Source organism: Pelecanus crispus, chromosome 11 (assembly GCF_030463565.1).
Source record: "Pelecanus crispus isolate bPelCri1 chromosome 11, bPelCri1.pri, whole genome shotgun sequence".
In the NCBI taxonomy this organism is placed as follows: Eukaryota; Metazoa; Chordata; class Aves; order Pelecaniformes; family Pelecanidae; genus Pelecanus; species Pelecanus crispus.
The window spans coordinates 37793613-37806984 of record NC_134653.1 but is presented as its reverse complement, the minus strand read 5'-3'; the positions used below and the strand labels follow the sequence as shown (position 1 = coordinate 37806984).

The following is a 13372-nucleotide window of genomic DNA, read 5'->3' as shown; positions in this document are numbered from 1 at the left end:
TCATGGAATCGTTTAGGTTGGAAAAGACCTTTAAGATCATCCAGTCCAACCATTAACCTCACACTACCAAGTCCACCACCAAACCAATCAAGGGTAGAGTCATAATTAATTTCATGTTTCCTGGCTTGGTGGCTGGATTAGTTTCTAATGAAAGTAAAACTAGGAATCACTAAGGTTGGAAAGGATCTCTAAGATCATCCATCAGCCCAACCGTCAACCCAACACCCCCATGCCCACTAAGCCATGTCCCAAAGTGCCACCTCTGCCCATTTTTTGAACCCCTCCAGGGATGGGGACTCCCCCACCTCTCTGGGCAGCCTGTTCCAATGCTTGGCAACTCTTTCCATGAAGAAATTTCTCCTAATATCCAACCTAAACCTCCCCTGGTGCAACTTGAGGCCATTTCCTCTCGCCTATCGCTGGTTACTTGGGAGAAGAGACCAACCGTCAGGCAGACGTAGAGAGCGAAATGCTGCAGAACAGCTAATTACGACTTCTTTTATTGCGACAGCTGTTCTGCAAACCAGCGGCAGAAACCTGCCTGCCCCGGCTGAGCCACAGCTGCTTTCTTGCATGGTTCCTCCTGCCGCTGGCAAGGACGCGCGGTGTGTGACCGAGGCCAAGGCCGACGCGGGCGTGAGCTGGGCCCCGGTCTCCTTTGGGTGTCTGACGCGTCCTCCGCTCCTCAAACTGCTTTTGGCAGGGGGGATGAAGGGCTTCACCCTGCTGCGGGCAGCCGCAGTTCACTGCGTGCATTCATATCAGGAGCTGGAGGAGGAGGAGGAAGCTGGTTGGGTTTTGAGTCAAAAAATAAGTCCTCTGTTTTTCTCCTTCCAGCTATTTATCAAGGCTCAGTGCAAAGGGCCTGACACCCGGCCGGCGCGGCCCGGCTGCTGTGATCTGCGTGACACGAGCCGCTGTCGAGCTGGTAACGAGGGACCTTCTGCTAAACAGGCAACGGAGCAGCCGGTGCCTGCCCAACAGCTTCGTCGGCAGGAGGGCCGGCCGGGTGTATCTCTATTTTGACACGTCCCTCGCTGAATGAGGAAGAGAAGCAGCAGAAAATGGCTGATGATAAATGCAGCAATTAGGGAAGCTTAATGGAGCAGAAGGTTTTTTTGTGAGAAGACAAAGAAATCGCTGCGCCGACACCTGCGAGGAGGTCCCAGCCGCTGCCGTAGGGAGGCCTCCAGCTGCGCCGCAGCAGCAGGGGCCGGGGCGAGGGCAGACGGCCCCTTCCCTTCACGCACGCATCCCTCAAAGGCCTTGAAAAAATATTTTCCAAGTTAAACTTCAAAACACCATTTGATTTTCCTTTTTCCCCATTATGCGCGGAAACGGTAGCCTGTAATTTAGGCCTGCTGCAGCCCTCCCCTGCTCCCTGCTTTTTATTCGGGTTTGCATAATCCAGCGCTACTGGGAAAGGTGTTTTCCTGACAAAATATCGATCTCGATGGTAGGAAGGAGCCGTGGCCTCAGCGGGGGGATGCTGTCGTGCCGGAGGTGGGTGGACATGAGGGGGCTCCCCCAGTGCCACTGCTGCACCCGCAGTGACGCCATTTAGGGCCGAGTCCACGACCGCCGTGCTCTTCCCCCCAAGCACCGTGTTTCGGAGCTAAGCCCCGGGCTACCGGCTCGCCAGGGTTTCAGTCGAAGTGCTGTATTTGTTTGCCCAAGCCCCATTCCTCTTTATTTCCTTGGTTAGACTCTTCCCGAAGCAAACCGCTGGAGCAAAGGGACACCAAGAAGCACTGGGGAAAGCTCTGCGAGGGGGTGCGCGGGGAAGCCCAGGTTTCAGTGCTGGGCAATGTCACAGAACCATCGAATCACCGAATTTTTCAGGCTGGAAAAGCCCTTTAAGATCATCCAGTCCAACCATGGACCTACACTACCAACTCCACCACTAAACCAATCAAGGGGAGAGCAGCAATTGCGTGTTTCCTGGCTTGGTGGCTGGATTATTTTGTAATGAAAGTTAAAACTGGGAATCATGGAGGTTGGAAAGCATCTCCAAGATCATCATTTTGGTCTGTCACAAGACCGCTACCAAAATCACCCCCCAAAGTGCAACGCAGCTATTTTCCTAAGGCTTCGGCAGAAAGGAATGTCCTGGAGGAGGCAAAGACTTCATTCTTTTTCTCGGTAAGAGCCAAAGGAAACACAAACCCTGTCTTCCCCACGGCCGAGGGCTCCTCGGCTCAAGCCCGCGCTGCGCAGCAGTGCCTTAGCTCATCTCGTTCTGGCACTTGCGGGCCCGCCGGAGGCGAAGCGGCCGCGCCTCGCTCCTGCCTGAGCTCTCACACGGCATCTCTCCCAAGCTGGCTGCTCGTGCTTGCTGGAGCCGGCCGACGTCGGCGTCGCAGGTCCGGCAGTGACAGCTCGGGCTGCTGCGGAGCCCCCCCGTTCCCCTGCACCAAGCCTTCGTTGGTCTAACTTGGGGTCACCAACAACTTAACTCTAACCAGTTACGCTATCTATAAAGGCTGGAATGGACAATTCCCATGTGCTTATTTTAAGCAATAAAGCTTGTTTTTTGGGGAAGTGCTAAAACTCTTCGTCAAGAAGCAGTTAGCATTTTTGACAAGTAACCTAAGGATTCATTACAGCTTTACAGATCGGCTTTTTCCCCGCACGCCACACTCTCCTGGTTATTTCTTTCTTATTGACCAGTCCAAGACTGGCCCCTCTCAGCTGAAGAGGGTGCACGCCAAATCCCATTCCGCTGAGCCGCGGCGGCGCGTGGCATCGCGTTTCGGACAAAAGCTAACGCGAGTGCAAGAGCTGGGCTCGCTCCTAAGGCTTTCCTGAGCATCTTTTTAAAAATAGGCTGCCTGAGGCAAGCAACGAACCTTACACACCCCATCCTCCTCCTCCCACCGGCGTTTGTTCGCTAAATCCCACCCTTTGCCGGTGACTGAGGGAAGTCTCTGGGGAGACGGTCGAAAGGAGAACAAAAATGGTAAAAACTGCACAAAATGAAAGCTCAACAGTGGTAGAAACGCGTAAAACCCTGGAAGTGCCCCTGTAACAGTTCTTTTTAGCAGAAGGCGGCTCAGCTGCGGTGGCTTAAAGGAATAAGGCTGAATTAATTAGTTTCTCTGTTTAGGTAATAATACCATTAATCATGATGAACCGTTTTGTGAGAAGGCCGATACTCGGCACTGCATAATTCCGCAGGAATCCCACTGTAGTGCAGCATTATTGATGGGTCATCCTCCGAAAGCGTAAGAGCAATGCCTCCTAACACAGCAAATGGCAAACCGCTGATTTTCTTTTAATATTCAGACTGCCACCACATCGGGCATGATGAATTCTTCTGGCACCGGTGTGGCTGCAATAAGCAATCCTTCAGGAATGCCAGGGGAGCACGGCATTGATTTAATGCTCACTTTTTAAACGGCGCAGGGACCAAACGCTTCCAAAGGGTGCAGTCCATTTTTGTATTTTTTTTTTTTTTCTTTTTGAAGTGTAGACTAAAACCGCCCTTGCTCGCACTTACCTGCACGGGGAAGATGCGGCTACGGCCCCTTCTGGAGGCCGGGGAGGCTCGTTTCTGCGGGCCCGCGTTAGAGGTGGCCTCAAGCAAGACGCCACGTTGGACCATGGCACCGGCAGAGAATTACGATCCCCCCGAGTCAGCGCTGCGAATATCTTTATGCCGAGTCCAACGCACTTTTCGCTTCCACCATGTGTTGTACGTTCCTCCGGTTTCAGCTGGGAGAGCAGGTGCTGATTTTTAATGCCTATTTTGTTTTAAGCCTCCCTTCATCAGATTAAGGACCCTGCTATTTTATTTCATTTTATTTTTTTATGCTCGGCAATTTAGTCACACGCAAACTTAAAACCAGAAGCTGTAACACGCTGTTAAAGCGCAGCCGCCCACTGGTAAATCAGTTACTGAGAGCGAGGGGGCTCGGAGCACTTTTCCATCCCCCTGCAGATGTCCGCGCTCAGCCTCGGGGGAAAAGCCGGGGAAGCAAAGGAAAACGCACGTGGAGAACGGCGCTTGAGGCGGCAACCTTCCCGTAGCGATGCCGGCAGCACGGTCCCTTTGCACGCGCTGCCGCGCAGAGGCTGGGCTTCCTTTTCCGTCCTCCTCCTCCCCGCAGCGGAACAGCGTCGGACGGGCGCGGAGCCTGCGGCGCTCCCCGGGCCAGGAGAGCCGCTGCCGCGCTCCTCCCCAGCTCCCGACCGCCGCAGCCGCCGAAGCCTCTTCCGGGCCACGTTCCTTCTGCCGGGAAAGATGCACAAGCAAAATCAAATCCCTCTCCCAGCACCAACCCCTTCCGCCGGCTGCCTCCTCCCAGCCGCCGAAGCGCCGTCAAGAAACCGTCAGCTCCGAGTCGACAGCGCTGGCTACGCCACACAAACACTCAACTGCCTTTTTCATCCAAAATCAATGTTGTATTTATCTTCATTGATCTACAAGGAAACCGAATGTTTAAAATTACAGGGGGTGCAGGGGGGAGGATGGGGAGGGGGGGGGAAACAAGAGTTACAGAGCCAAGAAAATAGTAGCGGATGGCTGAATTAACTAGAGAGAAAAAGCCCAGGATATATAAAACATGGACACTGAAAAATAAAATAAGGGAGGGGGGATGGTACAGCAAGTAAAACATGGCAAAATTTACATATGGATGAAAAGTAAAATTGGAAATAAAAAATAAATCATGCCAAAAAGCAGTTCAAGGCAGAACCACACTGAAACAAACATTTGCTTATGGTCTTCATGTACTATAGATAATATATCAGAATTTCTTTTTTTTTTTTTAATCAACCATTAGACTTTTTTTTTTGCACTCCTAAAATTCTACTTTGTCTTGTATACAGATTCCAATAAGAACACTGCACAATTAGCACAAGGGGTCCACGGAAAATTGTCCTTGCTTGCCAGCGATCCTGCCCACAACACAAAAAAAGAGAAAAAAAAAAGGAAAAAAAAAAATAAGGAAAGGGTCTGCCGCATGGTACTGTGCCAGTTCCATCTGCTTTTGCCAGCTTGAAAAGTAGGAAACCAAAATTCCCTTCCAGGAGCGTGTGTCTCTCTCTTTCCTTGACGAACTGTCCCTTGTGTTTGTACAAAAAACCTCAGTCTCTCTCTTTTTTTTTTTTTTTTTGTTAAACACAAGCATCCTTCTTCCTGTTCACATGCCATTTCCATTCTGTCTCCATAGTTGCGAGTTGGTTGTTTTTGGGTTTTTTTTTTTTTAAACCTTCCTCCCCCCAACATCCACTACGACCTGCCTCCGAGTTCTTGCATAGTTGAAGTATATATGCCGTACTTAGCTTTCTGAGTGTGAATTTCCGACTGTGACAAGAGTATGAGTTGTAACCATGTTAACAAATAACCAGAGTGGTTCTAGAAACCATTTTTATAAAGTCTACCTATGTTAAGAATTTAATATTGGTGTACATTTATATTAACAGAATATTTACAGTTTGTTTTCTTTGTTTTTTTTTTCGTTTGTTTAAAACAAGAAGTCAAAAAAAATTCCTCTTAAATTTCTGCATAATATAATAAGGCAAAAAACAAACAGTTTTGTACATTATTATTATTATTAATATTTTAATATATATCTGTAACTTCGGTTCCAAAGTACCAAGGTAAGCGATCAATTGGCCTCAGAAGGGAACCTCACAGTGGACTGTAAAACTACAGTATTTCCATAAATAATACTTTTAAGAAACCCTGGGTATTTTTTTTCTTAAGGATCTGAGGCCTTTAAGATGCAAATTTAACTAAAAACAAAAGCAAAATTTCTTCTTTTTTTAAGTGAATAAAGAGCACAAAATTAAAAAAAATACAAATCCATTAAAAATGTTTCTCACATTTGGGAAAAAATGTACAAACTTGATATTTTTAACTCTTTTTTTTTTTTAGCACAGGAACAAAAAATGAAACCAAAAATCAATACCTATATATTAAATTCCCATTCTCAGCAACCTTCTTGTTGGAAAGTCTGCATCCCCGACCCCGTTATTTATGGAAATGTGCTTAACTTCTACAAATTTTACATTAAAAAAAAAAGTTTACAGCAGTGCATTTTGTAAAAGGTTTGTTTTTTTGTGGGTTTTTTTTGTTTTGTTTTTTTTTCTCCTGTTTGTTTTTTTTTCTTTTTTCGTTTGTTTGTTTGTTTTATATACAGGCGAGTTTAAAATCCAATGTTGGGGACTATCGTGCCTCTACTTCTTTGGGGTTCCTAGAGGGGGAGTAGTCCCTGGACTCTGAGTTTGTGAGTGGAGTAGTCCTGCGTGGGGAGGCAGGTCTGGTGCTGCTCGCTGGTACGAGAGGCGGCGGGGCGCTCAGCGCCGCGGTCGGCGGGTTCCTGTTTAAGATCCCGTTGTGCATGGCAGTGGATGGACTCAGTCTGGGGTAATGCATCCCGCTTAAATGAGGCATGAAGGATGGCACGTGTGCCAGGTGACTTTCGATGGGGGATGAGTGCAAGTGGTGCATTCTGGCACGCTCAAATTCTTCCCGTAAGTGCAAGCGCTCTCTTTCCTCCACTTGCCGCAACCGCTCCTGCTCTCGGCGGGCTTCAAGAAGGTTTTCATGGTTATAGTCGTGTGGCTCCCTGTCTCTATAAGAACGCTCGTGGTCGTAAAATCCAGAGGTGGTAGGGAACCTATGGATGGGATCCGTCCGGAGCTGGAAGTCCATTCGACGGTGCAGGTCTAAGCTCCGGTAGGCATCCCGCAACGGGTCCCTCATTGGGTCCCAAGAAAAGCCGGGATGTGGCAGCCTCTCTCTTCCCGACAGAGGATTCATGCCTATGAGCGGGGTCATCATTCTGCTGCGGTCCAGAACATTCATGTTGTTCATCTGGTGCACGCTGCCCATGGAGATGGGCATAGAGGCGGCCATCGAGTGAGGCAATGATAATCCATGCAAAGTAGGTGGCGGGGGATGCTCCACTGATCGGGAGTGCTGCGAAGGCTCAGACCCTACCACCAGCACGTCACTGTCTTCCTTCCTCTCCTCTTTCACTTTGATGTCATTCTTGATCTTCTGGAGGTCGCTGGGAAGCTCTGCCTTTCTCTCCATGTCCTTGCTCATCAGGTTGGTAAGCTTCAAGCTCTCACTTAGTGCAGGTTTGCTGTATGGGGATACAGACTGGATTACTGGCTTTGTGTTGTCCTCAGAGGGTCTCTTATCATGGCTTGGAGTTTCCTTCACTGGGGAACGGCTCTCTTTGATCTTGTGTTCAGCTATGGGCGGCTCTCTCAGCCGGTCAGGGTGCTCCCGCTCGGCTTCTTTGGACCTTTCCCTTTCACCGAGGCTAACCTGCCTGATGGGATCACTGGAGGTTTGGCTGTTGCTGCGGATGAGATTGCTTATCTGATGTGTCACTGGAGCCGATGCCGGTGAGGATCTGTTTGAATGTCTGTTTTTATCCATGAGGTCTCTGTAAAAGAGGGAACACACATCCTTCTTGGTTTTGGGTGAACAAACATACACGTGATGCTGGACACGCATGGTGCTGTGTCTACTTGTGTAATTAGAGATGGCTTAGGAAATGACCTGAAAAGCTCTGATAGCATCAGCTATAGCTGTGATGCTACGCTAAAAGATATGCACTACCTGCCTTTACATACCGCATAGAAAAAAATGTTAAATGTGCGCAAATCTGGGGACTAAATTGGGGATGCGTTTGAAAGAACTGTATATTCACCTTAAGAGAAAGACCACTTTGCTGAGAAATGTGGGGAATGAAGAATTCTAGACAGCTTATTTTTTTAAAAAGATGCTTATTGTGTGTTTATACGTACATCTTGCTGCCAGACAACGATCTGCTTGGCTGTGACACTCTTAACTCCTGTTCCTTTCCTAAACCATGGATCCAGGCACACAAAACAGAAGCCTACAGAAACGTATGCAGCTCCTTCGTGAGACAGCCTCGTCGACGGGAAGCAGCCGTAACACGATGCTTATTTTCCCATGGAGCTGCAGGAGGGTTTTTGTTGTTGGCAGTTTTGGCAGGTAAGCTAGGCGCTTAAGGGAAAAAATCCCCAACAGGCCATGGAACGGAGTGATTGACCTCCGTTTCAGGAGGACCTGCTGTGAGGAGCAAGGGGTTTGATGACAACGTCCATGGTTTAGAAAGAGCGGCACGAGAACGGGGTCTGCATTTCTAACTGCTCCTCTATCTCTGAGGCAGTCGACTAGCCACAGTTACCCCCACCTCTTGAAGAGGGGAATAAATAACGCTCACCTTTTAAGAGCACTTTGCTCTGAACAACAGACACTTTAAATGCGAAGTATGACGCTGTGATTGAGAGAACTGCGTTACGCAGCTGAGAGGCTCACCGACGCCTCAGTTTTATGCCGGGTTTGCTTTTAAGAGCTGTAAGACCCGAGTGCTGAAAACTGGAGGTGAGTTCCGTAAGTATTTATCCCTTATGATTACATTTGCTAACCCAGATTTCTTCCTCTGTGGTAGTCCCAATTGCTGGTCAAGGATGTGGTTTATTAAAACCATGTCCAAAGAGGGATGCTGAGGACAGCTTAAGCTGAATTAATAGAAATGTAATGGAGATGTGAACCCCTGTGCGAACACTCTTCAGAGTAACGTAACTTTGGTTTGCAAATGAATTACACGAAAGCCAAGAAGGGAGCTTCCACCTGAATGACTATCCATGCAAGGGTGTCAGACTATTTAACATTTAAAGCAAGATGATTTTCAGCCTATTGCTTCCAGATCATCTTGTTCACAGACACTGCCTGAAGAACTCATTAAAAGCACGCCAGGCCAACTATGCACCCCTTATCACTAGTCAAACGCACACACCAAGGCTTGCAGGCTGATACTGCCCACAGAGCGGTCGCCTGTTGGAGACAACCGGGCTCTGAAATATAAAGGGCTTTACAGCTTCAAAATCACGTAACTGGAAGCTAATGAGTTATCTACAGCCCAGGTGATAGAGTTTTGTCATCACCAATAAGGGTTTGTCTACAATGCCGTTTTTTAAGATCAGTTTTGCTACTGGATGCAGGCACACTGCTCCAGATACAGACATTTGCATTTTTATCTTGTTAATGTCCAGCTAACGTTTGAATTTACCAGCATATCTGTACATTAATGAGAACTACGACTGTCTCCAAAGGACCCACCATAACACTACCTTCATGATTCCAGAATATACAGCAACCCTAAAGCAGCTGCACTGAAAACAGCCAAGTATCCCCTGAAAACACAGCGACAGGCTCATGTCCTCAGCGTGGTGCTTTTTATTAACCTACCAGCAGAGACTGGCTTACCGTATTTCCACAGAGGACAAATCGTAAAAGGCACAGAGGGTTTTTTTGTGTTGCTAGTACTTGTGCTTATCTGAGGGAGAGGCCTACCAGCTGCCTCAGAGACAAGCAACATCTTTCTCTAAAGGTGATTTTAAGATCAGAAAAATTGGAAAAAATATGAAGGAAAGAGAGACCCAGAAGAAAGTGCTCAACAGCACGCGCTGCTTACCTCTCTTTGTCTCTGTCGTCTTTACTCAGAGAAAGATCCCTCTTCTCGGGCTCTCGCTCCCGCTCTCTGTCTCTGTCATGGTTCGTCACTGAGGAGCTTCGCTCGGAATCAGTGGGCTTGGGCCACTGTGGAGGTGTTGGGAAGGACGGTGGGGTCCGATGGAGTCTATTCCATGGCTCGTGGGGATTATTGAAATTCTGCAGGTTTGGGCCATCTTTGTGAGTAAAAATGTTGTTGTGAGCTAGAATAGGGCAGGGGGAGGAAGAGTTAAAAATAACTCAAAGCACGTAATTACATAAACATTTTGCACAATGCTAATCACAACCAGAACTGTCCTTTCAAGACTTTTTAATATGGAGCTAACGGTGAGAGGGAGCTACTAGCAGGTGGACGCAGATACCTCCAACACCGGGTGAAAGCTCCACCAGCTCTTTTAAGGCTATCGGCAGAGGAAGCTTTCACTATACATCTGAGTAACTCGGAGATGACTGAAAATGCCCAGCTCCTCTTCTCCCCCCACCCCAGCAAGGGTTCCAGCATAAAAGCAGTATTCTTCCTCAGCTCCCCTCCCTGGCAGAAACTTTTAATTTGTGGGTAGTTACAAGCCATCAGCTGCCTGCAGCTGAGGATTCGGGGACGTTTTTGTTAAAGAAACCAGACTATTTGGTGGTATGTACGTGTGTGTATCAAAACAGAGCTTGGCTGTAGGCTTTTCAGAACAGTCACTTGATTTTCCTCCATCAGTCTTCAACCGATTCCTGTTGCACCGTGAGATGCAAAAGCATGCTCTCTTATGTGTGGCTCTCAAGCATGTCTTGCCTACAGGTAACACGTTTTTGAAGTAAAATAATTTTATACAGGTAATTTAAACTTCAGACAATGGTTACAGAGGGAGTCTACACGCTGAGTTAGGAGCATTATCAATAGCTGTTCCACTGCGCGTCTTCGCCGTCGAAGGGTGTTACTTCAGATGCCCGTCGGGACCCAGAGCGCAGTGGGGCTGGCAGCTCTAGCACCTCTCGGAGCACGCAAGGTACCAACCTTCAGCGGCGAGGAGACACAGAGCACAGCTAGTGATGTCTGTGACATGCAGAAAAGCTCCCACCGCAGAGACCTGGAGATCTTAGGTGCAGTGTTTTCAGATAGGAGAATGGAGGTTAGGAATTAAACTTCTTTAAAAACTACCACCAGCTGCTGTAAATATTAGCATGTGGCTTTTCTGGAAGGGATGTTTGTCTGCAGTAACCCAGCCAGTACTTACTCAGAGCATGACTGCCTAATCCTCCAAAGGCATTGCTGCCTAAGTTCCCAAGGCCGCTGAAGGTGCTTGACCTGCTAAATGGATCTGGAAAGGCAAACAGGGATTTAGCAGGCATTTAGCCAAGAATGTTGGAGAATGAAATGCACCCCTCCCCTTCTTAACGGTCTGAATCCAAGTAGGATTAGGCCAGACTTTAAGCTGATCCTTCTCATTGCAAGGTTCTTTGCACAGAAAATTCCCGTCATGTTAAAATGGAGAAGGGATTCAGTGCTCACTCTGCAAACAGGTGCTGTAATAAACTTTTGTACGCCCGTCAGAGGGGAGCTAGAAATTAAAGTCTAATAGCTGAAATTAGGGTGGCTGCTGCTGAGCTATAACTCTCCTTCCTTATCAGTACTAACAGCAAAAGCATTGCAAGTGCCTTGAAAGAAGAACCTCAGCAGGCTCCTCGGTCAGCAAATTGAGGGGATGCATCGTTTCGCTCTTGTTTCTGTATACAACTTTCTGCCCTTGCTGTAACAGTGCATAGAGACAGTCCTAAGCGAATTGCTACGGACATCCATCCTTACACCAACTAACTTTGGCCTGATTGTGCCAAAATCCTCTCCCAAAATAGCTTCCTTCATCCCACTGGTGGTGGAAATGATAGCGTAGTCTTGGGAGCGACTGTGACACAGGGATGGGGGTTTGTATCCTTTGAGGCCAAAGATGAATCTTGCCTTTCCCAGTGAAGTATCTGACTATTTGGCTACTGGCACTTGTCTTTATAAACAGTCCTGCCTTTTTTTTTCATTAAAGGCACCCATCGTCAGAAGAGGTTCCTCTCTGAGCAGATAAACCGACTCGGGTTTCTGCACTCCAGAGATGGCTATGGGTTAAACTGTACCAGTGGACTTGTTTTCTTTCCTGCTGGTCATCTCTAAACAACTTCTCCTTCTGCCCACTGGCTTTTTGACTGTCCCCTTAAAGTCTTTAACTTGCCATGTTACAGGAGGTGTGTTGCTCTCGACTTCCTCACGGATATCCTTATATTTAAAATATCAAGGCAAACAGCAAAAATAGCTTGGATCTTTAAGCAAACAGCTATTTGCTTATTTACTTATTTTTAAATAGCTGTTCTTGCCCTTCCCCTTTGATATTAAGCAGTTGAGTGACTCTGTAGAGATACAGTTAATTTTGACAGAATGTTCAGGAATTGATGCAAATCTGGGTATTTGCAACAGAAAAAAGTCTACTAGGTCATGTGGCATGCCACATTTACTGATTGGATGAGTGTTACTAAAACATTAATCAACAGAGCTTGAACTTTAATTGGCAATGAGCTGCTTGTGAGCTTCTAAAATGAGGAAATTTGAGAAAATCAGGCTCTACTTACTGCCAATTAGGAAACTGAAAGGCTGGCAAAATGTGCAGAACAGCTATTTGCCAGGAACTGCTCACTGAACTTTATTCAAGAACCTAGCCAAGAACTTTCACAGCCGGGAAACGGTACGGGAGGAGCCCATTTTAAGCTGCGGCTTGCCTGAGGTACCTTGGCATAAATTTCCCGCGTTTCCTTGGGCACATTCAGCAGCACGGAAGGGACTCTACAGGTCACACTTCAGCTCCTGTGCCGTGTCGCAGTGGTGACAGACTCGCCTGCTCTGCAATGCCCTCTTCTCTCGTGGGAGAGGGTCTGCTAACCCTGCCCCTCTCCTCCGGAGGAGAGCAGAGGCCGGCGCGGGCGGGAGGGTGCTTCCCGGCTGCCTTCTGGTTCCTGAGACAGTTTAAGCCTCTCCCTCCCCCAGTGCTACAGTGCCTCAAGGCAGGAGAGCCGGGAACGGGTCAGAGGTAGAAAGGTGAAGGCAGGGTTTACTTACACTTACCTGCCAAGTGGTTAGTAGGCAGGAAACCGCTGTGATGAGGTGAAGGACCAAAAGGGGTGGTTGCTGGATGCGTCGCACCTGTGAGAACAAGGTCCCTTTTTAGTTCAGTGCCAAGTGACTGCTTGCATGCACAGAGGTCCTGATCCACCAAGAACCAGACGCAGAGGCAGGGGAAGACCCCAAACACCAGCCGAGCGAGTTGCAGGCAGGATTTCTCTGAGCGCCCTTAAAGGAGTCTGTGGGCACCAGGAAGAGACCCTGCACCGGGCGCTGCCCGCTCACCGGTGGTAACGAGGAAGTGGAATCTCGTTGGCGCTTTCAGTCATTACTCTGTGTTTACATTAAAAAGGGTCAGCCCAGGTTACGGGCCCAGACAGAAGGTGCTCGGAAGTGACTGATTAGAGTCTATATGAAACACCAGTTAATGACAAGCACGCAGGCAACATCAATCATGCCTCTCCCATGAGAGCTCCATCTACGCTCTCACATCTGTCTCCGCATCCACGGGCTGCCCTCATGGTATTTTTTTCCCCTCTCCTAGACACTGCTCGTTGCCACGGTGCCACGCTACCTTGCGGGAAAGGAACACCGCTGCCGAGCACGCTGGATTACACTAGCTTGAGGCAAGGGGCACGAATGGGCTGAAACAAGCTGGTCTGCCCTGTATGTCAAGGCGGACCAGGCTCACGCAGAAAATTCTGCTCTCATTTCAGAGCAGAAAATGAGAGATTTGCCTGCTTCACGGGCAGACGCATGCGAGCCTGACCAGGCTTGTAACC

The 13372-nt window shown here is 48.3% G+C and overlaps 1 protein-coding gene across 1 annotated transcript in view; it reads right to left on the bottom strand.

The window, feature by feature from the left end:
• Positions 1-5567: 5567 nt before the first annotated feature.
• The window catches only part of FBRSL1 (fibrosin like 1), a 560052-nt gene continuing 552247 nt past the window's right edge, over positions 5568-13372 (bottom strand). Inside the window, exons 17-20 of the mRNA XM_075718432.1 lie at positions 12594-12671; positions 10729-10812; positions 9468-9708; positions 5568-7406 (exon numbers count right to left, since the gene is read on the bottom strand). Of these exons, the coding sequence (XP_075574547.1) occupies positions 6173-7406; positions 9468-9708; positions 10729-10812; positions 12594-12671 (1637 nt within the window). The 3' untranslated portion in view covers positions 5568-6172. The remainder of the gene's footprint in view (positions 7407-9467; positions 9709-10728; positions 10813-12593; positions 12672-13372) is intronic.